The 27,734-nt window shown below is 40.6% G+C and overlaps 1 protein-coding gene across 1 annotated transcript in view; it reads right to left on the bottom strand.

The window, feature by feature from the left end:
• Positions 1-27,734, bottom strand: part of LOC136864247 (trafficking protein particle complex subunit 13) — a 249,419-nt gene that overhangs the window by 194,792 nt on the left and 26,893 nt on the right. The window contains exon 2 of the mRNA XM_067140988.2: positions 20,207-20,375. Coding sequence (XP_066997089.2) covers positions 20,207-20,375 — 169 coding nt within the window. The remainder of the gene's footprint in view (positions 1-20,206; positions 20,376-27,734) is intronic.

Genomic DNA, 27,734 nt, shown 5'->3' with positions numbered 1-27,734 from the left:
CTTGCATTTCACATACAACAAAGTGGTGGCTACATGGAAGGAAGAGTAAGGAGCAGATTGTTTTCACTTAAATTATACAGGCCAAAAATGTATGTAAAGCTGCAGCATACATACGCTGAAGAACATGCACTATCTCGTGCTACAGTTTTAGAAGGTTCAGATGGTGAATGTAAGAAAATTTAGTATACACAGGTAAGGTCATCACTTTATTTGACTGAAAGGGAATGGTTTAATAGCATGCAGTTCCTGCAGAATGCTACACGTCAGTGTTCGCAACTCTTGAGAAGCTACATCGCAAAAAAATGACCACAACTTCTTCAAGATGGGTGACGACTTCATCATAACAATAAGCTGACCTCACATGGAAAATCAAGTTGTGGAATATTTGAATAAATTTAACATAACCTGTGTATCACATCCCCTTAATAACCTCGAACTAGCCCCTTTGACTTTCCTATTCCCTTTATTCAAGTCAAAGCAATAACGTCATTGATCTGAAAACTCGCAAGCAGAACTAAAGAAATGTTGGATGATTCCAAAGGATCTCGCAGCGTAGTTAACTTACCTTCAACAGCTGAGGGTTCGTAATGTCAAATAACGGACCATTTATATTGGTATTATAAATTTGCTCATTTGGGACAAATATTTTGGGTGACAGGATTTGTAATGTCAAATAACAGACCATTTATATTGGTATAATAAATTTGCTCATTCGGGACAAATATTTCGGGTTACCTATGGGAGTCAACGTCTATATCATCTGATGGCCAGGCAGGCATCAATTTTTTGTAATGAGACAAAGTCTCTCATAGTGCATTGGCACTCCCGGTGGCTCCAAGTAGCCTATGCAGTGGCCTCCACGGTATGTACTAGCCATGCGTCTTGGTGGGTGTGCTGTTTGCCAACTGATGAGCCCAACTTGGCGCACTGGGATTGGGTTGGCTGGAGGGTTTGTAATATCAAATAACGGACCATTTATATTGGTATTATTTTCAATATGACAATGTAAGAATCAAAGAATTGTTTACAATATACACAATATATTGTTCTCATAACAGACTTAATTTCTTCTCATGAAAAGCTAAAAAATTTGTTTAATGGGGGGAAGGATGATGGTGGTGGGTGTTGGAGGGAGAGGAGGATTCCTCTTAAAATGTATGATTAAAAACTTATCCATAACTAAAATACTATTATGTCACAGGTGAACAATATAGTGGAAAATGGAAGGTGTTTTTGAGGACTTTATTTGTAAAGTATGATATAATGTTTTATTTGTAATGACCTAACCTGTACTGTGTAATATTTGTAACATATGTATTTGTAAATAGTAGATTTCTATTCTGTACTTACTGGAAGTATCTAGAAAATTGTTGAACAGGGTATGTGCCTTTTGTGGGTTATGTTTTCTAGAAGGAATTTTCTAACTATTCTGGAAATGGAAGATTCGCGAACGTGTGTATTGGAGAATGTTAGTTAAAGTTCGCGACGGGAGTAGGAATTGTGATTGGTGAACCTAGGAGGGGATGGGCGGACTCGTGCATTCTGATTGGCTACTCCAAGGCCAGAGTTTTCCTATATATAGTGAGCGAGGCAGCGTTCGTGATAATTCGGTTTTGTCTTGGCCTGATCTGCCTTTAGTCTGTGTTGGTCTGCGTCGTGTGCGACGCCTCGCTTCCGGGATGGCGCACCTTCGGGTAAGCACTCTTACTTTCCGTTCCGGTTAAAATTTCCGTAATGTTCGGTTTTCTATTTCGTATAGGAGTCTGCCCTAGCCTAACTTAGATTTGCCAAATTAATTATTTAGGATGGCACACCTTCGGGTAAGCACTCTTACTTTCCATTCCGGTTAAAATTTCCATAATGTTCGGTTGCTATTTCGTATAGGAGTCTACCCTAGCCTAACCTAGATTCGCCAAATTAATTATTTACGACGCCTTAGCTTTTCTGCTGGGGTTCCCTGTTTGTTTTCGAGGCATTCCCATTTCTTATTTCACTAAATATGTAGATTGTAATTTAATACATTTACCTTGGGGTTTCCCTCTGGTAGTTCAGTGTCTCTTGATATACGCTAGAGTTTAGGAGAGTACATTCACTTCACTGTAAATTGTAATTGTTTTTACGTTGCTTTTAACCTACTAACTTGCACTGTACTACTGGATTTGTAACTAGTTGTATAGTTGGTTTTGAAGTTTGAAACTCGTAGTGAAGCCCATTATCAAAGAACTTTTAAGATATGTGTATCACGGAGCGTATACTTCGTAAGTTGTAGTTGGTGGATTTTGTACGGAAAGTATTTGTAAAATTTCACTTGTAAATAATATTTTTCAAATTTAAGGATCACGGCGATTTATTTCGGAATCTGCAATCTAAGCCATGTACATGCCCTCGGTAGGTCCTGCCTGTTTCCACTTTCCTGGTTTATTATCCACTAGTTGGCCCTACTGATATTTCGTATTATGTTGTTGATGGCTGAGATCTGCGTAGGCCAGCTGATGTTTCTCTCAGTGTATAGTGTTTTCTGATAGTGTGTAGTTGCTCTTACTTCCCTCCTTTATTGTGTTTAGTACATGTTTTGTGTAACCACCGTAGCAAAGGTTACATATTAAAACATTTGTTCAACTTCCAATTTAAAAGATGCAAAGTCCTTTAAAGTCTCTGCCATGCTTCTGCTCAACAGTGTGTTTGAAGAAACACTGGTTAACTTGTTACAATCTTATTACGTAAGGTGGATTCCTTGCTGTCAAATTTAAAATGCTCTAGCAACTCTGTGTTAGGATATGCTTTGAAACTTATTTGATACTAGTCCATGAACTAGGCAATTGGGTAGTTTGTAACACGATCTCCAACCAATGGAGTAATAGAAAAAAAATTTAAAACATTTGCTTCAAAAGTGTTGGCATTTAGGAATCACTTCTTTAGAAAAAAAGGGGGGTATTGTGGAGAGTCCTAACTTGCCCCTGCCTGCGGATTAACATCCTTACTTCCCGTTATCTTGGGTACGGGTCCACGCCTGTGTTCTCCGTCCTTGATCTAGCTCAGTAGCGGTGTGTTGTGGCCTGCTTGTTAGCACGATACACTTTTTAGTCTGCACAGTCCAGTGCCTGCCCCCCGCCTCCGTGGGATACACACGATGGTACTAACCACAGGCAACGCCCAGACCCGTGGTGTTCCTCACATAAGAGTATTAATCGCAAGTAGTCTCATGGTTCTAATTTCATCGTCCCTTGGTTGACACGTTAAGTCCCCTCTTACGACAGGCAGGGGATACCGTGGGTGTATTCTTTATCTGCGTCCCCCACCCACAGGGGGTCAATGCGCTGCTAGCACCCTACGGAATCCTAGAGGCTTTAAAGCCTTTGCTTGACACTAGTCCAATGGTTTTGTCACTAGACAGACACAACCAATCCAATCCAATGATTTTGTCATCAGCCAGATCTAGCCAATCCAGACCAATGGTTATGTCACTAGCTGGACCTAACAATGTACAGCAATCGTCTTGTCCCCAGTTCCTAAGTTGGCAGTCTTCTGCACTGTGCAATCACGTCATCTGCAAGAAAGAAACAAACTGCACTCATACCGCGCCAAGATATGTGCAATGCAAGTCGTGACTCATGGTACTAATGTTGCGTAGTACAAAGTAAAACTTTGCAATAATAATAATAATAATAATAATAATAATAATAATAATAATAATAATAATAATAATAATAATAATAATAATAATAATAATAATAATAATAATTAGTAATAATAGTAAAATACCAGATATTCACATGAATCCTGATTTTTTTCTTTAAATTAACAATGCTTCCAGTATTGCACTGATTAATTATAACAAACTTGTTTCTTTCGTGTTAGGTGCAACAGAATGCTTTAATAAATATTGTGTCTAGTACAGTACCTATACGAACGTAAAATGTAGAAAGTGCAGAAGGTCTTACTCAGTATAATAAACCGTCTTTACAAGTATCCTACCATCAAAACAATAGATATTTAAAGAAAAGAATGGAATATTATTTCCTATTTCCCACAACCCAGATACAAACTGAAGTAAACCTAACCTATGTAACCTAAAAGAGATAATCTATCAAACACCGAGGGAACTACTTTATGTCATTTAAATTAATATAATTAATGCTAAATGAGAGAGAGAGATAAAGTCAAATCAATAAATATTAACTACTTTCTCACTACAATACCAAAGATCTCTTTCAACAGACGACCAGTCACAAGTGCATTCAACAATTTTAAAATTTTTGCCTTTGGGTACTTGCACACTGTTTTATGGCAGGAGACACCAGTTATCTGTTTCCACATGAACCATGACTCTGAACCTCATCTGGGTGTCAGAGGTAGCATCATTATCTCATGGGACCAAAGATCCAAGATATTTAAAATGGATAACATTTTGTAGGGTCTGACAATCAATGGTGATGGTCCCATTGGTTTCAGGGCCACGTTCTAGATATTCTGACTTTTGGATGTTGATTTGCAGCCCGTTCTCATCCAGTCTCTTTTTTCTGTTTTCCACCTTGTGCTGAAGTGCAAGGATGTACTCCTGTGAAAGTAACACAAAATGACATGGCGACAAGGGAGGCGAAGACTGAATGTCAGCCGCTGCTGTATTCATACAAAGGTTGAAAGAGTTGGGGCGAGAGGGCTGAACCTTGATGAATACCAGCGGCGATGTTAAAAAGGCAGCAAGAGTCCTGTCGGATATCGAATCACGCTTGCGATGTAATGGTACACGTGGCAGCAAAATAGTAGTCCATTTATTGGATGATGGCAAGTGGGTCTTTCAGGATGTTGTTGTCCAACCCTGTGATTCACATAATGTGGCCAATATTTTGTGTGGAGAACTTTGTGAGCCAATAGGTCTTGGAGTCTCCTCCTGGTGTATCTAGCTGGTCGTACTAATCCTTGTAGTGGCAGCCCTTTATGGCAACCACTGCTTTATTTTTACTACCAATTTCCATGAAATGGTATCATTCATGATCTGTTTCAAGACGTGCCTTCCACCAGGTCCTGAAGGTTAACTTCTTTTCCTTAATGGCCCATTGAACTTCTTTGTTCCACCACCACATCTGCTTATCAATAAATTTTTGCACTGGCCTTGTTCTAGCCAAAGTGTTGACTGCACTCTAGGCATTTGCTCTATAGCATCGTTCCACATTTCTTATGTTGATCCCCTACCTTCACTGAGAAATTTACCAAGGTAGCTATCAGCTCTTTCTTATTGGAGTCAATTTTCCACCATAAAATCTGGTCAGGTTCGGTCTTCAGTGTCCCAGTCTGCTTCAGCTGGTTTATTTGGATGTTTAGCACGAGCAAGCGGTGTTGGAAGGCTACAGTATCATAGGGAATCACTTTGGCATTGACCACTAACTTCATATCTCATCTTTACACTAACCAGTAGTCTATATGGATAGCACGCCCACCACTAGTTTAGCTAGGTGTACTGGTCTTGTCCTGAAGAAAGTGTTAGGCAGAGCAAAGTCCTGTGCTTCAGCAAAGTCCTGTGCTTCAGCAAAGTTCAATATATGACATTCGTCACCATCACACACACAAAATACATGCAGCCCATGACAATGCACGTATTGAGAAACAACAAAGCCCTTCAAATCACTTGCTGGACTTCATTATATCAACATGCATCCTTGGCAAACAAGTTCCCCACACCTCTCACCCACTGAGAATGCTTGGGACCAGATTACACGGCAACTGCAACTAAGGCAGATTTGGAGGGTCAGTTGAGCTACCTGTGGCAGGATGGCTTCTTTCACATTGATCACTCGAAGATAGATATCCAGTCTGTTCCCGAATTCTTCCTTCTCACTATCTGTGTGCACAGTCTGAAGTGCATAACAAGAGACAATATGGGTAGTGACCGACCGAGATTCAGTCTTGATCGACATGAGTCGAACTTACACTCTGGAGACGTTCATAATATTACTTTAAAACTGGTGGCTAATTGCGAATGCTACACTTTTCCTCAGAACCCTCTGAACTACAGAAAAACATGCTTGGAATACAGATCATACATCACAAAAACTGTGGTCTGTCACTTTTCCATGCAAAACTCAGCATTTACCTGCTATCGCTATTAGATGGTGGCATGTTGTATCTACACTGACAACTATAGCTGCAGTATGAGCATCTCCTTAAGCATTCAGCTGCAGGTTACAGTGCTGAGTGTAAACTATGTACACTGGCATTACAAGGAGAATTAATCCCATGAATGTTGTCAAAAAACAAAGTTGTGACATGCTGAATATGAAAAAGCAATTGGAGTCAAGGATATGGAGTTTGTGAATATCTTATATAGCATAATAATACAGAAATATGATGGGGCATGATGTAAAGCTGGATAGATATACTGAATTATAAGGAGACAAAGAGCTTGCACCTGAAGGTGGCTGTTTGAACAGTTCAAGACTTTCACCTCCAGAGCAACAGGAACCATCAAGTCAAAGTGAGCATGAACTCTCACCACCCAAAATGTTGAGGCCCATTCGTTTTGAAGAAATTTATGACAAGATACTGGAGAGCATTTATGAAGACTTTTACAACCGATGCTTCAACTCATGCAACAAACTAATAAGGCATGGTAAGTGCATTAGAAATAAATTAAATTGCAAGTTAATTTTAAATTACGTGACTAACAAACTATGAGAAGGAGCTCACTTCAAAGGAAACAGGCTGTCACAATTACAAACTTTAAAAGAGCATGTAATGTTGCAATCTGAATCTGATGGATCAAGGGCGTATGGATCAACAGTTTACTATTGGCACTAGAAGCATCTCAAATGGTTGGCCTTGAAAATGTAAAAGCTTCAAATACTTTTAATAATAAAGATAATGTTATTTGCTTTATGCCCCACTAACTACTTTAACAGTTTTCGGAGATGCCGAGGTGCCAGAATTTAGTTTCACAGTTCTTTTACGTGCCAGTAAATCTACAGACATGAGGCTGATGTATTTGAGCACCTTCAAATACCACCGGACTGAGCCAGGATCAACTTGCCGAGTTGGGGTCAGAAGGCCAGTGCCTCAACCGTCTGAGCCACTCAGCCCGGCTCAATTACTTTTGATAAAGATGTTGATTCCCATACTTAACCTGAAGTATTTGTTCCGAATGAGTAAATTTATAATACCAATATAGTTGGTCCGTTATTGGACATTATAAATTTTTCAGCTAACCCATTCCTGGTTGCCAGCGTTTTGCCCCAGTGTGCCAAGTTGGGCTCATCAGTTGGTAAATAGCACACCCACCAAGACGCATGGCTAGTGCATACCATGGAGGCCATTGCGCAGGGTCAATTACTTTTATCGACAATCTTAAGCTCAATATGTATTTCATCCAGGCATATTACTACATTCATCATAAGTGAGAACATAGAAGAATATAATAGTATACATCGGAAGGCACAAGAATTTGTGAAGGATGTAAAGAGATTTATAACAGAGGGGAGTGTGAATAAAATGATGTAACTGGAACAGTAACCAAAGTAAATTTTATTATGAAATGTCTTGAATATCAATCAACATTATATCACAGAGGAGAGAAAACTACGAACTACAACTTGTGTGCTGCATTCTGTACATAGCTCTACAGACAGCTATAAAACTGATATAGGTTTATCAATAAGTGGCAGATTTGCTAACAAGCTGTACAGTACATCTGTTTTCAAGAGACACGAGGCACTTTTGGCATAAATGTTTCAAAGAAACTTGAAGCAAAAGGTCCACAAAACATTCATGTGAAGACAAGCAAAAGTGAAAAAATGACTAAAGAGCATATGAAACGTTTTCTAACTTCAGTCCTTGCTGAACAAGTAAGTGAAAAGAGCCTACTGGTGTGTGATTCCTGGTCAGGTCACACAGATTGTTCCCCTTTAGATGCAAGTTTTCCAAATAAACAAGTTATCTTAAAGATCGCCATTGGCTGCAACTCGTTTTCAGGAATACAAATTTTCATGCTTACAATCCGCTAGAACCGTGTGCTGTTTGAGCTTCTACTTTTGATGACTGAACTTTGTTTTCTTTTTTGGTTATTTGCTTTATGTCACACCGACACAGATAGGTCTTATGGTGACAATGGGATAGGAAAGGTCTAGGAATGGGAAGGAAGCAGCCGTGGCCTTCACTAAGGTACAGCCCCAGCACTTGCCTGGTGTGAAAATGGGAAACCACGGAAAACCATCTTCAGGGCTGCTGACAGTGGGGTTCGAACCCACTATCTCCCAGATGCAATCTCACAGCTGCGTGCACCTAACCACACGGTCAACCCGCCCGGTGATGACTGAACAAGAAAATTCTAGCGAGAAACACATGTCCACACACATTGCACTCGATGGATGGGGAGTACGAGGCTGCATCTGACGGAGTATGCACAACTGTCGTTTAACCTCTTCGTGCCTGCGGCGCTCTTGCTTAAACAATTCAAAAGCAGTAGAGGTGGGTTTGGTGCCAATGAGAGTGATCCTTGGCAAATGTGTCCCAGGTTTGTGGGCTGATGTTTGTGACCTTCATGGTTTGTGTAAGCTGGTCTTTATAATGCATCAAAGGGACATCACAGGGTCTTGTGCTTGAGGAAAGTTCACCATAAAGGAATTGGCAAGGAACCCTGGTGTCACCCATGTGGCACACATGTCCAGTATCATAAAGATACTGCCAATGAAAGCAACAAAATAATGCCAACTTGGTGATGTGTACTTCTTTTGGCAATATAAACTTTATATGAGAAGAACTGCTGATTTTGTACAACAACACGATCAGCATTTCATCATTAGAATTCATTCTGTGAGATATATATATATATGAATTTTCTACCTCAAAGTACAAGCCTTTGTTGCAATATGCATGAGAAAAGGCAGATTATGACATTGACATACCCAAATCATCATTTGAAAATTGAATTAGTATGGCTTTTGATATTGTACTACTTGGCTTTATTAAGATGCTTTAACCACCTCACTGAAATCCCACAGCTGCACTTTGAGAACTAATAGCAACACTATCTAGTCAGAAGAACAAATATCCCTGGAAAGCAACATTTTTGTCAAAATTGAGGTTACAATGTTTAAACGTCAATCGGACTCCAGTGCACGTGCTGTCAGAGTATCGTAAATATGAAATGAATCTAGAGGGTAAACAGAACGTAAAAAAGGAAATTATCGTAACCACCATCAGGAATATACAGAACACCAGGTTATCGTAAGCACTGGTCATTACATCTTAAGCGCCTGAGTTAGAAACTTTTAATCTGTTGCGTACAGATTATTGCAAGCAACAAGTTTTAATTGTGGAGGGTACGCGAGATGTGTCAGTTTCATTGTTCGTAACTGTTGTCGGTCATTGCTGTAGTACAGGATTTATAACTGTCTCAAATCAATTTGGCACTTGAAACATAAGGCAAAACCTGCTGGCAGATCTATCGTATTTTGATTGACAGCTAGTATACTAGTGGAATGTGCAGAAGATGGGGGGTGAAGGGAAGAGACTGCTTCTTGTGACTTGACTGAAGAAGTACAGTCAGTAGCTAAACAAATTGGTTCACCGACAGTATGTATTCCTACCGTTCATGCACGAAATGAATTACGCCGCTGAAAATTCTACACTGAAGTTTGAGACAACAAGAGGACGAACATATGAGACTTTACAGTGTTCATAGTTTTATGAATAAGGAAGCTGAGGACAGAAAGTATAAAACACAAGAACAGTATAGAAGGGAGTAGTTGAAAGTACAACAAAAAATAGCAGGTGGAAAAAAAAAAAAGTGTTGTAGAGGACGGTCTTGAGAATTTTAACCAAGCAAGTTGGCCATGTGGTTATTGTCGCACAGCTTTGAGTTGCATTCGGGAGGTAGTGGGTTCGAATCCACTGTCGGCAACCCTGAAGATGGTTTTCCATTTTTAGACCAGGCAAATGCTGGGGCTGTACCTTAATGAAGGTCCCAGTCACTACCTTCCCAATCCTAGCCCTTTTCCATCCACCTGTTGCCAAAACACTTCAATGTGTCAGTATGACGTTAAACATGTAGCAAAAAAATAACTAACTAGTAGAACAGAGACAGCATGGGACTTAAAAAATTCATTTAGCACACCAGGAAAAACACGGAAAGGGAAAAAGCGTGTAACGGACTTTTAAGATTTCGACGCACAATCCATGAATTTTACCATTCTTCAGAAAACAACTCTGTCAATATCTAAAATTCGACCTGTGTAAGAAGAGAGGATTGATTTTCAAGGAGGTTGTATCAGTTTGAGAAGTACTGTAAAAGAGTTAGGCTTCAAATGGAAGAAGATTAGAAGTAATAGAAAGGTATTAATCGAGGCGGTGGTACTGATTATTGCTTAAGAGGAAGCATCGCCTATACAGCGTCAACTCGAAAGACCTGTACCAGGCCTCTCTGGAATCCACATGCAATGACATAACTGTAGTTATATTGTGAATAAATTTGTGAGGGAGTTGCTGCAGAAACTGCGTGTACTTCTGATGACTGATATCCAGCAAGGAGATTAGGAGGAGATACCAAGTGAGAGAGAAGATCTGGCATCTTCCTATTTCAGTGTCAGAAAAGATGCATCAAAACCTAACTAGACTTTGCACCAAAAGAAATTATAACCACAATGTTCCACGAGTACTGTATCTAAAACTTACTTATGACTCCAAACATAGTGATCTATTACCACAAACACATGAGGACTGATAAAAATGTTCCTTTGTAAATACTGTACTGTAATCAGTGTAATTTCCACTTTAATTCCCTTATTGAATCATAGCAAGTCAATTTCCCTATTGTTTTTTTATCTGCATTTCTTAATACAATCATTTCAGAAAATTTCTTATTATTCTCATGCCTTACATTCATCCAAACCAATCCCTCCAAAATATTATAAACGCTAAGAAGGGTTTTGTAAGAGGAACATTTTGTTAAACAAGGCACTCAACTATGACCGGCAAACAATCATAATTGACATTCATAACTTTAAAATAAGTTCTTTTCGCTCTGATTGAATAAATACATTAAAAAATTCATTACTGGAGTAGAATTAAAACCGAAACTGCCTAAACTGTAAGTATTTGCTTTTTAATTGTTTTTGTCATCTCCTGTAAAATCCATATTTCGTCGCTTACGATACTTTGTCTTTCCAGGAAAGACATGCTTTGTGTATCATAATTACACTGACTGAGCAAATGTCATGGGATAGCGGAGCACTGATGCGCAGGTGTGTTGTCTGCGCACCACACGCCCCCTGTGCCAGCGGCAGTTGTATAGGAGACCTTGTGGGCTGTGGCTGTGCATGTGACAGGTGGAACATGGAACGTCGTCGTGAGCTGACACCGTTCGAATGGGGTAGGGTGGTCGGTGCCCGACGGATGGGAAGTGCGATTTCGGAAGTGGTGCGGGAATTCGGCTTCACACGATCAACCGTGTCCAGGGTGTATCGTGAATGGTTGAATGCGGGTGTCACCGTCCACAACAAACGAACGACCGGCCGTCCAGCCACCCTCGATGACCGTGACCGGCGACATCTGAGACGGATTGTCAATAGAGACAGACGGGCAACCGTGCAACAAATCACAGCTCAATTCAACACAGGCTGTGCTAGACACGTCGCCCAGTGAACAATCCGTAGGAACATGGGTTCTATGGGGTACGGGAGCCGGCGCCGCACACGGGTGCCACTGTTAACCCAACGTCATCGGGCGCAACGACGTGCATTTGTCGCCAGTCACCAGGGATGGACACTGGAACAATGGCGTAACATGATGTGGTTGGACGAATCACGATTTCAACTGCACCATGCCGATGGGAAGCACCGTGTTTGGTACAGACCACATGAAGCGATGGATCCCGCCTGCCTCGAAGGTGTGGTCCAGGGCGCTGGTGTCTCTGTTATGGTCTAGGGTGCATTCTTCTGGTATGGAATGGGCCCCGTAGTTGTTCTGGGAGAGACTTTGAATGGTACGTGGTATGTTGAGCTGCTCGGAGACCATCTCCACCCATTTTTGGCCTTCCAACGCCCAGACGGTTCTACGGTGTTTCAAGATGATAACGTGCCGCCACATCGCTCCCACGTTGCCCGGGAACGGTTCCAGGCACATGCAGTGGAGGTCCAACGACTGCCATGGCCACCCAGGAGCCCCGATATGAACGCTATCGAGCATATCTGGGATGTCCTGGAACGCAGGCTCCGTGCCATGGATCCTGCAACTACGAACAGACCAGCATTGGCGGCCGCTCTGCAAACGATTTGGTGTCAGCTGCGTCCAGAGGACTACAAGGGACTTGTCGACTCACTTCCACGGCGTCTCACTGCAGTTCGCAGGGCCAGAGGAGGCTCCACACACTATTAGGTGACTATTCCATGGCATTTGCTAAGTCAGTGTACTTTGAGTAGAGGGTTTGTGACACTGTTGATAGAAAATGTAACAATATGCTCATGGCATTGAATTCTTGTTGGTTTTCTTTCATATTATATTGATATTATGTTTCCTTGTGTTACCCAAGTCCCTCTCTTAGGACTGAATAGATGGTTATTCAGATGCATCTTGAGGTACAATGGACCACTTTCCATAGGAATGATTCAAACCACTGTTATTGTGATGAACTGTCTATATACTAAGCATGTTTTTATGCGTTTCAGAACATTTGAGGTCAAGGTTTCCCTTGTTAGCTTCTTGAATACAAACAATGTCAACCTCTCTGTTCTTCAGAGTTTCAGCTAAGTCTCGGTGGCAGCCACTCAGCCACTCAATGTGCCGATGTTGAATGTAGCGAATCCCAAAAAGACTAACTTCTTTCACCTGCCCCATCCTTGAGCAAAGATCCCTTGCACATTTCTCACGCCGTCTGGGAAACAATGACGTGCATCACTTCGGGGAACTTCATAGCATAATACAAATTCCAATTTGATGTAGCCATAGATAGCAAAGAAATATCTTACTTGATGTGTTGCTACTCTTGCTGATAGGGCATTTTATATAGCTCCTACCAGGTTTGTATTAGGCTGTTCCTAACCAGCAGAACATCTTTGGAAGCTGTACCCTGATGACCATGATGCTTGTTATTTAAAGAGGCCTAACATCGAGGTCATCGGCCCCTAATGGTGCGAAATAAGACGAAAAGAAATGACAAATTAAAAGCCCCAAAATATCCACTGACCACAATTCAAAACATGAGGACGAAAAATGAATGAATGAATGGATGGATATGAATTTAAAACGATCAGTGGAACCGACCCACAGAGCCTCACATGCACAGAAGCTGGCGTAAAACAATAGTAGTACTGACCAAGGGGGTGGGGGGGTGTGTTTGGTCTGCGAGAGGTATTTTATTTCCCACAAGTCCACTGGCAAGCCGGTTAGGACCCCCCTATCCGCCACCTGGGACGCGCCAGTGGTAGTATCACCTCTTCCCCTGCTACGCCAGCATAGCAGGTTCGTGGGAAGCTGTACCCTACCCCGACAGATTTCAGTGACATTTCCTCCACTGAGGATCTATTATGGCTCTCGAAAAGTAGCTCATCTGCTTGAAGCCGTTGGCTCCTTTAGAGCATTGGGTTAATTCCTCTACTCTATTCCTGTAGCAAGACAAATCTAATCAGACAACTAAATACCTCGATGTATTAAAATATTCAAAAATCTCATTTTCAGTATAATGTGAAATGTTTAACTTTTGAAACAGAATTATCACTATATTTGTACACATCATATGCTGTGTAATGACATAATCAAGAATGTGCCAATGCTAGGATCGAGGATGCATCCACATGGTCTTGAAGTGGTTACGTAGTTGAAACTGAGTGTTGGTAATGAAGAGTTCATGTTCTGCACATAGACCGAGAAGCAATAGTCCATTTACATTACATACTTATTACCAGTACAGCAAGAAATACTGATGATTGTTGGACAGATCACCAATTCCGCATTTGTCAACTTAGGGTCTCCATACAACCTAAACCACCTTGGCATCTCCAAATCTTGATCAGAAGAAAGTCTAACATGCTAAAACTTCAGGATGAATCCTTTGCCACAAAATTTCAGAATATGATCAATGTACAGCTAACAGCCAATCCAGTTAGCACAAATGATGTTCAACAAGTATAGGCCACTTTGCAGAAGATAAGCTCAAAGTCAGTTGAGGAAACCATTGGTTTTGTAAAGCAGAAGAGACAAGACTGGTTTGACGACAACAATGAGGAAATTCTGTGACTCATTAAGGCAAAAGGGCAAGCCTATCTACGCCATTTGCAAAATCCATCCTCCAACATGGGGAAAGCAAGTTTTTTTGGAACTCAAAAGAACGTGTCAGACAAAGATAAGAGAAATTAAGAATACCTGGTGGCAACAGAAATCTCAGGAACTTCAGAAACTATCTGATGCTCAGGACCTGATGAACATTTACATAGGAATAAAAAAGGTGTATGATCAATCACACTCTTCAACAGATACACTGAAAACTGCTGACAACTCTACCACTCTTACTGACAGCCATGAAATCCTGGAGCATTGGAAGGAGCATTTCTCCACCCTTCTAAATCATACTTCAACTGCTGGTTTCGTGATGTGCCTCAACAGCCCGAACAACCATGGATGGCAGTTATGCCAACTCACCAAGTATTCAGTGCAGCTCTCAATCATCTGAAATCAAAAAATGCACCTGGCCCAGATAACATCCCTCTAGAGTTAATTCAAGCTGGTAGTAAATCACTCAAAATGAGGATTTTCACTCTCATCCTCAAAATTTGGTAAGTCAGAGAAGTACCTGGTGACCTAAAAAATGCCACTATTATCACAATCTTCAAAAAAGGTGATCGCAGTGTTTCTGGCAACTATCGCGGTACATCACTACTATATGTCTTTTCACTAGAGTATAATCCTAATGTAGACATGGTATATCCACGCCTCCGCCAAAGAAAGAGTTGTGATTGGCTGAGCGTGTAGTACCAACTTCTACCCCGCCAACATCTCGTGTTCGGACGTACAGGGCGGCGCATCGCATACGATAAAAGTGCAAAGATCTGAACTTCTGAATAAACGACTAAATCTGGATTCTGTTCACTTAGTTTATTGAACACAATCATAATGCACTGCCTATGGTCACTTCTGAGCGCTTTTCCTCTATTGTGCTTCACTACACGCGATGGTCCTACCTCTTGCTCCATTTCTCTCACTATGAATACTGACACTGACTGCTGTTGTATCTCCACACTATATTATATTTTTAAAAACATATATACCGGTATATATGACAACCATATTTTAATTTGATTTCATACTCTTCCAAACTCTCTAAATGTAATAAACTAAAATAAAATAAAATTAATGCCATGTACTACTTTCTTTCCAGCTCGCATACAGTCGAGTGAGTGTGATGGTTGTTTCTCCAATCAACTACATTTATGTCCACATGCAAAGGCAACGTGCAACGACTATTTGTTTACATCACGATTAAACTCTCCTGAAAAGACATATTTATTGTAGATAAAATACTCACAAGAATTCTGCTTAACTGCCTCCAGGTTATCTCTAGAGAGTCCTCACAGAGTCCCAGTGTGGGTATTGAACTTCCAGAGGCATAACTGATCTGATCTTCTGTGCAAGACAACTTCAGGAAAATTGCAGAGAGCAACAGAATCCTCTCACTTCTTAGTCTTTTATAACCTGGAAAAGGCACTTAACTCTGTTCCAAGACCTGGTATGTGGGCAGTACTGAAACACTTTGGCTGTCCTCCGAGTTTTATTGATCTGGTTCAGGCCCTCCATAACGGCAAGACCAGACAGGTTTGCAATCAGAATAGGATTTCGGATGAATTTCCTATTACTCATGGACTGAAACATGGGTGTGTGCTTGTTCCAACACTATTTGTATTATATTTGGCTGCCATGCTACAAACAACCCAGGTATCGTTTCGATGGAGGGCTCTTCAACTTGGCAAGGCTTCGCTCCCGGAGGCTCACCCACATTACAAAGGTAACCAAAATGCCGTATGCAGATGATGCTGCATCACCTACACTCACACCATAGGAATAGTGAGAATCAGTTAACTGCTACAAGAGTGCATATGATCATTTTGCTCTCACCATTAAACTTTCAAAAGACCAAGGTCCTGGCACAACCTTCACCAACACTAGCCTTCCACATTTCTTTTTTTTTTCTTTTTTTTTTTTGCTATTTGCTTTACGTCGCACTGACAAGGATATGTCTTATGGCGACGATGGGATGGGAAAGGCCTAGGAATGGGAAGGAAGCAGCCGTGGCCTTAATTAAGGTACAGCCTGGTGTGAAAATGGGAAACCACAGAAAACCATCTTCAGGGCTGCCGACAGTGGGATTCGAGCCCACTATCTCCCAATTACTGAATACTGGCCGCACTTAAGCGACTGCAGCTATCGAGCTCGGTCTTCCACATTTCAATATCTCCATCTCAGATACTTCATTGGAGCAGGTAGATCACTTTTCGTACTTGGGTAGTATCCTATCTGTGCACTGTAACTGTGATCAAGATGTGGATAAGAGAATTGGTGCTGACTATGCAGCATCTGGATGACTATCACACTGGATGTACATGAATAAAGACCTGATCGTGAAGACGAATCTCATGGTGTACCACGCTGCTGTCATCACAAAATAGTTATGTGGTTGTGAAACTTGAACCCTTTACCAACGTGACTTGAAAAAGCTTGAGCGTTTCCAAAAACATGAACTTCGATACATCATTAGGATCGAAACGGAAGGCCATGTCACCAATATTGTTGTTCTTGAGAAAGTGCATGCCAACAGCATAGAATTGTCCGTCATTGGGCATCAGCTTAGAAGGATTTGCCATATCCGTCAGATGAGTGATACCATATTTCCAAGCCAAATCCTGTATGGTGAATTTTGTTCCGGCACCAGACCTCATGGAGCCCCCATGAAACACTACAAGAACCAGCTTAAGCATACTACGAAGATGACAGGTCTCGATTCACAAACCTGGGATATACTTGCTCAAGGCCGTACAATTTGACACCGGACCATCCCTGCTGCTGTCAATATCGTTCTACGATGCGATTTTATTTGACGTAAATAAATATCACACGAGAACACGTTCACTTCCTTGTATAAATTACTTTATTTACACTGTACGTCACAACACACAACTATACACAGTAGCAAATGACACTATATACAACACTCAATAGCGGAGTACCCTGAAGTCGATTCTGACAAGCACAGATATCAACAACACTGACGCGCGCACTATAACATACTCTCTCTTGAATTCCCCGCCTCACTCACTCACTCACTCACTCACTCACTCACTCACTCACTCACTCGAGTCCAATGATCTGACTACACCTCGGAGCCCAACAGTCACTCCCAGTCCATCACTTGCCTGAGTCCCAAGAACCAAGATCTGCGAACTTAGAACTGAGAACTGCCTTCATTGACTGACAGCTCGATATTTATACTACTCGAGCAACCATCTAGAATGATCGACTTCTGGAAGAGTCCTTACGACACTCTAATGAAACACACTCGAAACATCGATCGACCAGCTAGTCGAATGGGTACTCGAATGTTCTTTGAATATTGAAAAATGTACATAGAAATATCTACAACATTCGTAATGTCTCTACATGTATCTGGATAATAAAACCTTACAGTAAGTTTCCAGAACCATTCATATACACCAAATTATAGCACAATAAGTCTAACATACGAATATTATGGAATTTTCTATCGCTTTCGACCATATAGATTTTTAGGTTAAACAATACGTATTTGAGGTCATACAATTTTATACTACATATTTACAGAGGAGTCATGTTTAACACTTGATAAAAGATCATTTAGCATTAAATAAACTATAATTAAAATATATTAAACATACTAATTGAAAGTTTTACGTCAGTTAACGATATCGTACCTACGACATCAATCTGTTTGAAGGCGAACGACGCAGATGTGAACAGGCCAGGAGAGAAGCATGAAAACTCCATGCAGCACAACTACGACTGCCTCCAAGAATTCTGTGCAGTCTGTGTGGATGCTTATTCCATGCTAGAATAGGTCTATTCAACCATCGAAAGTATATCCACAGACACAAGTGAATTTATTGGAAGGAGTTAATTACTCAGAAATGAGTTAAAGCCAACAATGTATACAACATGTATGTATATTTAGTCCTCAGCCTGAAGGCTGGTTGGATCCTCAACAGCTCTGCTATCAGCTGTCATAGATGGCCTAGGCATCACTGAACAGGCATACTAGGGAAATGTGGAGCGAGGTAGTTTCCCGTTGCTTTCCTCGCTGAGCCAGAATTTGCTATTACATATCAATCTGCCAGGCCCACTTAAATGCATGCACCAACTCACCCTATGAGCAACTTTTCACACCATTCATACCAGGGACTGGCTGCATAAGGAATGGCATTACTAGCATCACTCATACCTCAGTCACTTTCATTTTGTCAATGCCAAGGATAAAGCTGAGACAGATCAATGAGAGTAACAATACTGTTTTAGCCCATACCAGAAGACATAGTGCACTGAAAACACTACGTCCTGCTAGCAAAGGCATGTATACAACATATGCAAGGTCATTCTACATAACCATCAGCGAACTGCTTCGAAGTGCCCAGCTACTTTTACACAAATAAATTACAACACTACTGTTGATTCTGTGGGTTTGTTCCAGGCAAAGGAACTCGTGAGCAGATCCTAAACATCCGGCAGCTCATAGAGAAGACAAGGGAGTATAATATCAAGATGTTCCTGTGCTTCGTGGACTATAAGAAAGCCTTCGAGAAGGTAAAATGGTCAAAGCTATGGGCTATACTCACTGAGATGGGGACGCCGAGACATTTAGTGTACCTGATCCAACAACTGTACTCTTCGAACACTGCGATAGTGAGAGTTAATGGCGACCTCTCAGATGTCTTTTCTACTTGTGCTGAAGTGCGACAAGGCTGCATTCATTCCCCCCTCCTATTTAATGTATACAGTGAGTATATTATGTGGGAAATTCTCGAGGACTGGAGTGACGGCATCACAGTTGGGGGCAGGAAAATTAACAATCTCAGATATGCAGATGACACTGATTATTGCAACAGATGATGATGAACTAGATGCCATCATGCGGAGGTGAGACGAGCGAAGCAGAGAATATGTTCTTGAAATCAACAATAAAAAGACCAAAGTGATGATTGTAAACCGTTTTAATAACAACAGACCTGCCATAACAAGAATTGCAGATTATGAGGTTGTCAGTCACTTCGAGTATCTAGGATCTATTGTCGCAAATACTGGAGACTGTGAACCTGAAATCCGCAAGCGCATTGCGATTGCGAGAAATTCAACAGCAAAACTTACTCGCATCTGGGAGGACACCTCCATCACTTCCAAGACAAAGCTCACCCTCTTGCGAACTCTGATCTTCCCTATCGCGACCAATGCAGCAGAAACTTGGACGATGAAGACGGCGGAACGCAACAGGATTGATGCTCTCTAGAAATGTGGTGCTATAGGAGGTTACTACGAATACCATGGACAGCACACCGTACTAATGCATCGATCCTGCAACAGCTCGGCATAAGAACAAGACTGTCGACCCTTATCAACCAAAAACAACTCAGATATTTTGGTCATATTGCCAGAAGACAATGGAAATACTTATCACAGAGGGAAAAGTCAAAGGCCGAGCTCCGTTACGATGGATGGACCAGATCAAGAACTTGACCAGGACGAGCTTACAGCAAGCAAGTCACCATGCCCAAAGCAGGGACTCCTGGAGAAAGATCACCAAAAGGATGGTCGCATGATGCCACTACACCCTTACGAAGGGTTAGAGAGAGAGAGAGAGAGAGAGAGAGAGAGAGAGAGAGAGAGAGAGAGAGAGAGAGAGAGAGATTATCGGCATTAAATTCAGGTTTAGTTAATAGATCATTCATTCAAGTTTCATTGAAATCTGTCTGGTCCAACCAAACAGTTTCCTTGTAAGTTGGTTTCAATCCCTGACCATTCCAATTTGCTCATGTATGATGGACAAACCTGCAGCATTTAATGTATTAATTTATCCACTTTTTTTAATACTTCATCATACCTTTTGCTGTGGCGCACTAATATAGGCATTTTATAAGCAACAACAATGATAACACAAAAAAAAACCCAGTAATAATAATAAATAACCATAATAGGACAATGATGAACTTACCCAAAACTCTGTGGAAGTAGAAGGAACTGGCCTGCATTTAAAGTCTCCACACCAGATACAGACGTCACATCATTCTTAAGGTCATTGTTAAACAGATTGCCAGGGAGGTCTTTCGAGTCACTAGTGACGACAAGTGGACTGCATAGAGTTGGTCTAGTTAATCGCATTACTGAAAATATAAATAATCCTCTAAAATTACTCAAACAATAATAAGCATTTTATAAATAGTTATGAAATTGCATTTTACATTTACACTAATCCAACATGACTTATAACTGCTAGGTTCTTCAGTCTGCTGAAACTGATTTTGAATAAATAATTTGATAAACTACCTGAAAAAGAAAACATATAACAGAATTATACTTGTTAAAGAAACAACTTAATTAAAGAAGAATGACATGTTTTGTTCTTTAAAGAACATTATCAGATTCTATCAAATCACACTCAAAATTATTTAGAAATGTATAAACATTTATATATAAATCCTTAAAAATTTGAAATTTATCTTAAAGAAATCCTTACTTTTTTTGCTCTACCACAGAACACAAGTTATTTCATCACTGCAAATCTGTTCTAGGTGTGAGTCCAGCTGGCTGGTGAGTCCGTTAACACTCCGCCATGCCATGCACACCTGAATGAAATGCTGTACTTTACTTTTAGGTGCTATATTTTTAGTGCGCCCCTTGTTCTTTTTGTTGTTACTGTTGTTGTTATAATAACAGTATTAAAATTGTTTTGTAAACTATGCAGGGGTTCATAATGAGCATTTAATGGGCTGCCTATACTATACTGGTAATTTTCTGTTATATCATTTTTTGCTTACTTCAACTCCTTTGGAACAGTATTTGCAGTTTTGAATTATTATTATTATTATTAAATCCGCTGTGGAAATTTAGTTTTGCTTGGACTATATATGTGACGTCACAATTTGTTACTTGACACTTGAGTTCATTCAAATTACGCTACCATTTTCATTGTTATTATTAATACTATTAAATACTATTATTATTATTATTATTATCATCATCATAATTAAAATTGTATTTTAAAACTATTTAGGGTTTGTCTCATGAGTTTTTAATGGACAGGCTAGTTTTTCTTTAATTTTCCGTTACGTCATTTGCATTTATATAAATGACTTTAGTAGAACTACACTCATGTTCATAAGAAACAGAAAACCTTGAAAGACTAGAGATAGGAAGTTCAGATTCACAGGACATGTGCAGTAGTATGTTCTCAAGAAATGATTACCATTTGAACCATGTCTGCCCTCAGGTTCAAGGTCCACATCAATATCTTGGTTCACCACCACCGACTGGTAAAATGAGCCTGCGGCTCTCGTGGATGCTATACACCGAATGTAATGGATCAGTGTGACTTGAGCAGATATGCAGGATGCCTCACAGACGTATACAAGTACCACACCGTTAAATGACTGAGTTTGAAAGAGGGTGCATTATTGGCATGAGAGAACGTGATGAATCCATCCAGGAAATTGCTGCTCGTGTGGGTCGAAGAGTGTCGGCAGTGCAACAGGTGTGTACAGAATGGTTCACAGAAGGCTGTAGAACACGATGAGATGGGTCTATCCGTACCACCCAGACCACGTCCTGAGAAGACAGACATCTCATCCAAATAGCATTGCAGGACAGATCTGTATCCTCCTCGGCTCTGGTGTAACAGTAGAACAGTGTAACACATTGTACACTATCAGGAGTGACAGTCCATCGCCGTTATTTATGGTCTGGGTTACCGGCGCATCATCCACTTCCCTGCCTACCTTTGACTAATGTGCATAAAACATGCTAGACTGCAATGGCAGCACAATGTTTTTGGACAAATCCAGGTTTGTTTGTTTGAAAATGATGGCTGCATTTTAGTTCGCTGCAGACAGAGGGAGAGGCATCTCAGTGACTGCATTCACACACAATATACAGCGCCAACTCAAGGCCTTATGGTGTGGGGTGCTATTGGGTACAACCACAAATCACAGTTGGTGCATGTCCAGGGCACTGTGACCAGTTTGATCTACATGAATGACATCCTGTGACCCATAGCCATACCCTTTCTGCATGACACTCCAGATGCCATATTTCAGCAGGACAATGCACGACCACATGTTGCTGCACAAACACGTGCCTTCTTATTATCAAATAATGTCAGACTGTTGCCCTGGCCCGCCCAATCACCAAACTTGTTGCCAATCGAAAATGTGTGGGATATGGTGAAACGACTGGTGCAGCTCTGTGACACAATGCCAACCACCAACGATGAACTGTGGAACCAGGTGAATGCAGCATGGATGGCTATATCCCAAAACGCTATTCGCGCCTTCTACGCGTCAATGCCATCATGCATGGAACAAGTTATCAGTACCCATGGAGGACTTAGTGCCTACTAAACAACAGGACACATGCTGAACCTAGGTGACTGAAATGCTAACCGTTAATATTCTTATTATTAGGGCCCGGATTTTTTGGTTCTTAAAAACCATGTTTTAGTTTTTTTAATAGCTCAAAATAGTTTTTTAAGTTTTTTATCCTCCTGAAATAGTTTTTAATGATCATTTCAATCATTACTAAAGTTATACTATTCATTCAAACTTTTTTGTACTTTATTGTAACCTTCACGCTTCTCTAGTACAAAACTACACCACTCATTTCAAAATATTCTCTTAATATGGGACAGAATGGTTTAATGAAAGCATTTCAAACGCATCATACCAACTGAAATTAAAAATAACAAAGAATATTTATGCGCAAATACAATAAATGGTTCATGACGGTTAAAATTTTGTTAGTTCCAATGCATCAAGAAACATTTTCAGAAGCACAGAACACAGTTTTCACTTGCTGTTACATTGTACAACTAAATACATTTCCAGATTTTTCAGAGTAAAACTTTTTCTGTTATCTCTCAAAATATTCTTATAGCGGGAAAATGTACGCTCCACACAACAAGAAGTCATTGGGGCAAAGCGGGAAAATGTACGCTCCACACAACAAGAAGTCATTGGGGCAAGCTACATTGAAGAAATAGCTCTCGGTCCTCATGGTACCTCGTCAGTAATTTCTCCTCCCTGAAATATTGCAGACACACTGTTCATTGTTGAAAATCCAGGGTTCCACTGTAGAATTTTGGTGAGCTCCAGTGAATAGGCTTCACCCACTGGTCCTGGTATTTCCTTCTTCGAAATGCAATCCACAACGTCTATTGAATCTTTTAATGGCAACGATGCCGACTCAACACGCTCAATAGCTGCAGGAAGATCAGCAAATTGTGCCCTAACGAAGCGTTCTTGCACGCGAGAGCTGTTTTAGCCTTCGCTATGCAGAGTGCATCATCGACATCAAAAGAATTTATAACATTTTTAATGTCTTCAATGTGATTGGCATAGTATACGGCTGCACTGAGCCATGTCCCCCCAACGAGTGATGATAGGTTTGGGAGGAAGAGGAGTTTGAGGCAACATTTCCTTGAATGTGAGAATGCGGCTAGGAGGTTTAAGAAACACCAATACTGTTTACTCATGCAAAATTATTTCTAACCTCTTCAGCCAATCAGTTTAAGCCATGGACTATGCAAGTTACATGCAGCATGTTAGGGAAGAAACTCTTCAATACTTCACCAGCTTTGATCATATATGCCGCACTATCACTCAAAAGATGTAAAAACTTGCCATCCTGTTTTTCTCTTGGCCAAAGAATGCGAAGAGCATCTCGGACGGTGCAAGCTATGGTTAGCACAATCCATGGCACATTTGCCGAAACCAGCGCTTCACATAAATGGATATTACCGAGCTCGATAGCAGCAGTCACTTAAGCGCGGCCAGTATCCAGTAATCGGGAGATAGTGGGTTCGAACCCCACTGTCAGCAGCCCTGAAGATGGTTTTCCGTGGTTTCCCATTTTCACACCAGGCAAATGCTTGGGCTGTACCTTAATTAAGGCCACAGCCGCTTCCTTCCCAGTCCTAGGCCTTTCCTGTCCCATCGTCGCCATAAGACCTATCTGTGTCGGACCGACGTAAAGCAAATAGCAAAAAAAAATATTCTTTCTATCTTTTACGTACATTACAGAAATATTTTCTTTCAGCTAATGGTTTTTTTAATTATATATTTGCTTTACGTCACACTGACACAGAGAGGTCTTACGGTGACGATGGAATACGAAAGGGCTAGGAGTGGGAAGGAAGCAGCCGTAAACTTAATTAAGGTACAGCCCCAGCATTTGACTGGTGTGAAAATGGGAAACCATGGAAAACCATCTTCAGGGCTGCCAACAGTAGGGTTCGAACCCACTATCTCCTGGATACAAGCTCACAGCTGCACGCTCCTAACTGCACAGCCAACTCGACCGGTAATGGTTGTTAGTTCTGGTGCTTTTTCTATCAAAGTTTTTCCTTCGTTACAATTGACTATTAAAAAAAAAATTTACCTTTATCACACTGAACTATACTGTCTGCACAAATTACATTTTCTCCAATAATTTTTTTTTGGTGGTGTCGTGTTCCCTGTTCTAATGTTGGAACCTGAACTACTGTCTCACTAAAAGCTTGTAATTTTACAAAATCCTTTTACCATGGAATTCTTATTTCACTTTTATGAATTTCTAAGCAGTCCGGTCCTAATAGCATGTCAATATTATGTGGCAATTTCTTAACATATAATGGCACTTCTCTTTCATTAATTAAATCATTAATACACAAATTAACCACACCTCTTACTGGAAATACTTCTCCAGTTATACTTTGAAAAGATATATTTACAGGTTTTATTCTTATATATCTTATACTCTCCTCAACTAGAGAATAATAAGTAATGTTATTTGTTTTACGTCCCACTAACTACTTTTTAAGGTCTTCGGAGACGCCCAGGTGCCGGAATTTAGTTACGCAGGAGTTCTTTAACGTGCCAGTAAATCTACCGACACGGGGCTGTCGTATTTGAGCACCTTCAAATACCACCGGACTGAGCCAGGATCGAACCTGCGAAGTTGGGGTTAGAAGGCCAGCGCCTTAACCGTCTGAGCCACTCAGCCCGGCCTCAACTAGAGATACCTGTGATCTTGTGTCAATTAATGTTTCTAGTTAACTATCTGTGAAATTGTCATTTAACGCATATACTACATATGGATTATTTATTTCATTATTTTCTAGGTTTAATACATGTAAGTTTTCTTTGCTGCAACGCCTACTAATTTCTTGATTCGGACTAACTGGGTCGCTCAGGCAGTCCAGCTGCTAGTTTCTCTGCTTGCTAGTACTACGGCAATCTTTGGTTACATGTTCACTATTATTACATATTACACACAGAAGTCTGCCTCTGTATTCCTTCGCAACATGACTAGTTTTCTGACATCGATAGCAAGTAATCCTTGCAGTCGTGTTAACTCCTGGTTCACGTCTTGCCTGCACAGAAGAGGTACTAGTGCCACCTCCATTTCGTATATACTGCATTGGGGCCCTTACGTTGCTCTCCAGAAAGCTATTTTTCTTACAGTTTCCATTATATGCCCTAAAATGATCTCTAGATTTCAAAGCGCTCCCCTCTTTAACTGCTATTTCAATCAATTGTCTCAAACATATGTTCCAATTTAATTTTCGTAATGGTCGTTGCGGACTGGTCAATAATTCCCTATATAAAACAACACTTACTCAATAAAGAAATTATTTTATTGACTCCATCCTGCATTTCATTAGGCTAAGTTATCATTTGCCTAGTAGGAACTTTGTTTAATTATATAGTAATTTTTTCAATTATATTTCCCCACTAAGTAACATTTTCTGTGTGGTGTTGTTTACTCGTAAATAGTTTATTTGCATAAAAAACAACAGTTCTTTGAACAGAATAATTTAACTCTAATTTATCTTTAATAGTTTCCAAAGATAGAACTGAAGGATACGAAAGAGTGATTGGTAAATGTGGGGAAAATATGGAAGCTAATGGGAATGGGAAGCGTTTGCTGGACTTGTGTGCTAGTATGGGTTTAGCAGTTATGAATAAATTCTTCAAGCATAAGGCTACTCACCGCTAAACATGGGAGGCTAGGGGTACCAGATCCATAATAGACTATATCTTAACCGACTTTGAATTCAGGAAGTCTGTTAGGAATGTACAGGATTTTGGGAGATTTTTCGGTGATACAGACCACTATCTGATCTGTAGTGAACTAAGTATCTCCAGGCCTAGGACAGACAAAGTGAAATCTATCTGCAAACAAATAAGAGTAAAAAATCTCCAACACGAGAAAAGTAGACAGAAGCACATGGATATGATTAGTGAGAAGTTTCGAACAGTAGACAGTAAGCAGGATCAGGACATAGAAAGATAATGGGTGGCATACACGGATGCTGAAGTATAAGCAGCAAGGGAATGCTTAGGAACAACTGTGTGTAAAGCTGGGAAAAAATGAACATCTTGGTGGAATAAAGAAGTGAGAGCAGTTTGTAAACGTAAAAAGAAGGCTTATCAGAAATGGCTCCAAACAAAGGCCGATGCAGACAGGGAATTATACGTAGATGAAGGAAGCAGAGCAAAACAAATAGTTGTTGAATCCAAAAAGAAGTTGTGGGAAGATTTTGGTAATAACCCGGAAAGGCTATGTCAAGCAGCAGTGAAACCGTTCTGGACAGTAATAAAGAATCTTAGGAAGGGAGGAAAAAAGGAAATGAACAATGTTTTGGGTAATTCAGGTGAACTCATAATAGAGGGAATCACTGGAGATGTGGAGGGAATATTTTGAACATCATCTCAACGTAAAAGGAAATCTTACTGGTGGTGTTGCAAACAGCCAAGCTCATGGGGAGGAGGAAACTAATGTTGGTGAAATTATGCTCGAGGAAGTGGAGAGGATGGTAAATAAACTCCATTGTCATAAAGCAGCAGGAAGAGATGAAATTACACCTGAAATTGTGAAGTATACTTGGAAGGAAGGGATGAAATGGCTTCATGGAGTAGTAAGATTAGCATGGAGTGTTGGTAAGGCACCTTCAAATTGGACAAAAGCAGTAACTGCACCTATCTATAAGCAAGGGAACAGGAGGGATTGCAACAACTATCGAGGTATCTCAATGATTAGTAAACCAGGCAAAGTACTCGCTGGCATCTTGGAAGAGAGAGTGCGATCAGTGGTTGAGAAGAAGTTGGATGAAAACCAGTGTGGTTTCAGACCACAGAGGGGCTGTCAGGATCAGATTTTCAGTACGCACGAGGTAATTGAAAAATGCTACGAGACGAATAGACAGTTGCATTTATGTTTTGTAGATCTAGAGGAAGCATATGACAGGGTACTGGGCGAAAAGATGTTTGCCATACTGGGTGACTATGGAATTAAAGGTAGATTATTAAAATCAATCAAAGGCATTTATGTTGACAATACGGCTTCAGTGAGAATTGGTGGTAGAATGAGTTCTTGGTTCAGGGTAATTACAGGGGTTAGACAAGGCTGCAATCATTCACCTTTGCTGTTCGTATATTACATGGATCATCTGCTGAAAGGTATAAAGTGGCAGGGAGGGATACAGTTTT

The sequence above is a fragment of the Anabrus simplex genome, chromosome 2, assembly GCF_040414725.1.
Source record: "Anabrus simplex isolate iqAnaSimp1 chromosome 2, ASM4041472v1, whole genome shotgun sequence".
In the NCBI taxonomy this organism is placed as follows: Eukaryota; Metazoa; Arthropoda; class Insecta; order Orthoptera; family Tettigoniidae; genus Anabrus; species Anabrus simplex.
This window is presented reverse-complemented; position numbering and strand designations above follow the sequence as displayed.